Source organism: Penaeus chinensis, chromosome 2 (genome assembly GCF_019202785.1).
Source record: "Penaeus chinensis breed Huanghai No. 1 chromosome 2, ASM1920278v2, whole genome shotgun sequence".
In the NCBI taxonomy this organism is placed as follows: Eukaryota; Metazoa; Arthropoda; class Malacostraca; order Decapoda; family Penaeidae; genus Penaeus; species Penaeus chinensis.
The window spans coordinates 23,800,951-23,803,450 of record NC_061820.1 but is presented as its reverse complement, the minus strand read 5'-3'; the positions used below and the strand labels follow the sequence as shown (position 1 = coordinate 23,803,450).

Here is a 2,500-nt window from a genome sequence, read left to right as displayed (position 1 = left end):
TATAATTATCATTATCAACATTATTATTATTACCATTACTATCATCATCATCATCATCATCATCATCATCATCATCATCATCATCATCATCATCATCATCATCATCATCATCATCATCATCATCATCATCATAATCATTAGTATCATTATCATTATTATTATCATTATCATAGCCATTCAAAACTTTTAATTTGAAAATGCAAATAACTTGATCGTTCTTAAGATCAGCTTAATAATCCCCCCAGAAAAAAAAAATGAAACAGTAAAACTTCCGCAAGAAAAGGTAATTTGCTTTCTTAACTGCTCTGTCATGAAGAACTCCTAATGATCTTCATAAACTTATAAAGGCACACCAATATTTTTTTTTTCTTTTTTTCTCTCTCTTTTTTAATTTTCCTAATGGACTCGGCGTTTAAAGGAAGAAGAAAAAGCGGTTTCTGTGCTTGGAGTTTTAGTGGATATAGTTTGATTATTTTCTTGAAATTCAAGTTTTAGGAGTTGATTAAACTTTTTGTTCGCTGTTGAATGTTGTCCATATTCTTCACACAAAATAATTTCATGCTTATGTTAATAATTAGTGGGGGTAGCTGTTGCAACATCAACAACAACAGCAGCAACAACAACAACAACAACAACAACAACAACAACAACTACAACAACTACTACTACTACTACTACTACTACTACTACTACCACTACTACTACTACTAATACTAATACTACTATTACTACTACTACTACTATCACTACTACTACTACTACTACAATTACTACTACTACTACTACTACTGTTACTGTTACTACTACTACTACTACTATTGATGCTACTGCTATTACTACTAATGATATTACTATTCCTGCCGCTAGTAGTGGAAACAGCATTAGCCCACTCTCTGTGCGAAAAATTACAGCACCCATAAGACAAAACAGTAACACGAACAAGACAAATACCATTACAAGTCTCCAGTGTCATACCGGACCAGAGTACTAAATGTATACTGTCTGCATATCGTGACCTCCTTCCCCCTGCATCCTCAGCATCCTACGGAGTGTCCGGGAAGGAGCAGCTGAGTCCTCATTTCGATGAGCAAGAGAAGGTCAACGTTGGAGGAACAAGAGCGGTTCTAAGTGCGGCGCTGGCCACGGGGGTAAAGTACAGGCGATTTCGTTTTCGTTGAGGTTGCTGTCAGGATGGTAAGGATGGTGGTGGTGATAGTGATGATGGTGATTTGATAGAACGGTAAAAGTATGGAAATAGAGTGATCAAGATGATAGTGATGATAATGATAATGATGGTGATAATGATAGTGATAATAATGATCATGATGTTGATAATAAAAAGGACGATAATGATAATGATAATAACAATAATGATAATGATGATAATGATAATAGTAAAATAATGATGATGATAAAAACAATGATAATGATAATGATAATAATTAACATAATGATCAACAACAATGATAATAATAATAATAATAATAATAATAATAATAATAATAATAATAATAATAATAATGATAATATTAAGAATAATGATAATAATAATAATAATGATAATACAAAATGATAATAATAATGATACTAATAATGATCATGATGATGATGGTGATGATGATAATGGCGATGATAATGATAATGCTAATATTTATACTAATATTGACACCAATACTAATACTACTAACAATAATAATGGTAATGATAGTAATAATAGTGATGATAACAACAATAATAATGATAATAATAACAATGATATTAAATTCATTAACAATAATAGTAATAATAATAATAATAATATGATAATGATAACAACAACAATAATAATAAAAATGATAACAATGGCAAAACCCGCAGGTGAGAGCGCTGGTCTACACATCCACCTACAACGTGGTCTTCGGAGGGGAAGCAATGCGGGCGGGGGATGAAAGCGCGCCCATATTTCCTCTTCACGCCCACGCAGACCATTATTCCAGGTCAGTCCGCCCCCGTTTACGCTCAGCTGAAAGTTTATTTATCTGTCGGGCGTTTGGTGCTGAGGAAAATTGCTCTCGTGTGGGGAGAAAGGCCGCTCATTTTTTGCCTCGTTTTGTTGTGTTTATTTTGTTATTGTTTTATTCCTCTGTTTTTTTTTTTTTTTTTTTTAAAGCTACTATAAGATGGGTAGTTTGATGGTGACGTAATTAGAAGCTGTAGATAAGACGAGTGAAATAATGATAATGATGATAATGGTAATCCTAATGCTAATGACTGTGATCATAATAATAATATATATGATAATCATAATTTATAAAGTAATGTATAATCTATTATATTATATATAAAATAAAATAATGATAATGATACTACTAATAATAATGATAATGCACAACTTATAATGATAATAATAATGATTATTATTATCATTATTGTTATTATCATTATTATTATTATTATTATTATTATTATTATTATTATTATTATTATAATGATGATAATAATAATGACGATGATATGAATA

The 2,500-nt window shown here is 30.5% G+C and overlaps 1 protein-coding gene across 1 annotated transcript in view; it reads left to right on the top strand.

Moving 5' to 3' along the window:
* The window catches only part of LOC125036137 (short-chain dehydrogenase/reductase family 42E member 1-like), a 19,674-nt gene that overhangs the window by 8,274 nt on the left and 8,900 nt on the right, over positions 1 to 2,500 (top strand). The window contains exons 4-5 of the mRNA XM_047628560.1: positions 1,039 to 1,148; positions 1,858 to 1,976. Coding sequence (XP_047484516.1) covers positions 1,039 to 1,148; positions 1,858 to 1,976 — 229 coding nt within the window. The remainder of the gene's footprint in view (positions 1 to 1,038; positions 1,149 to 1,857; positions 1,977 to 2,500) is intronic.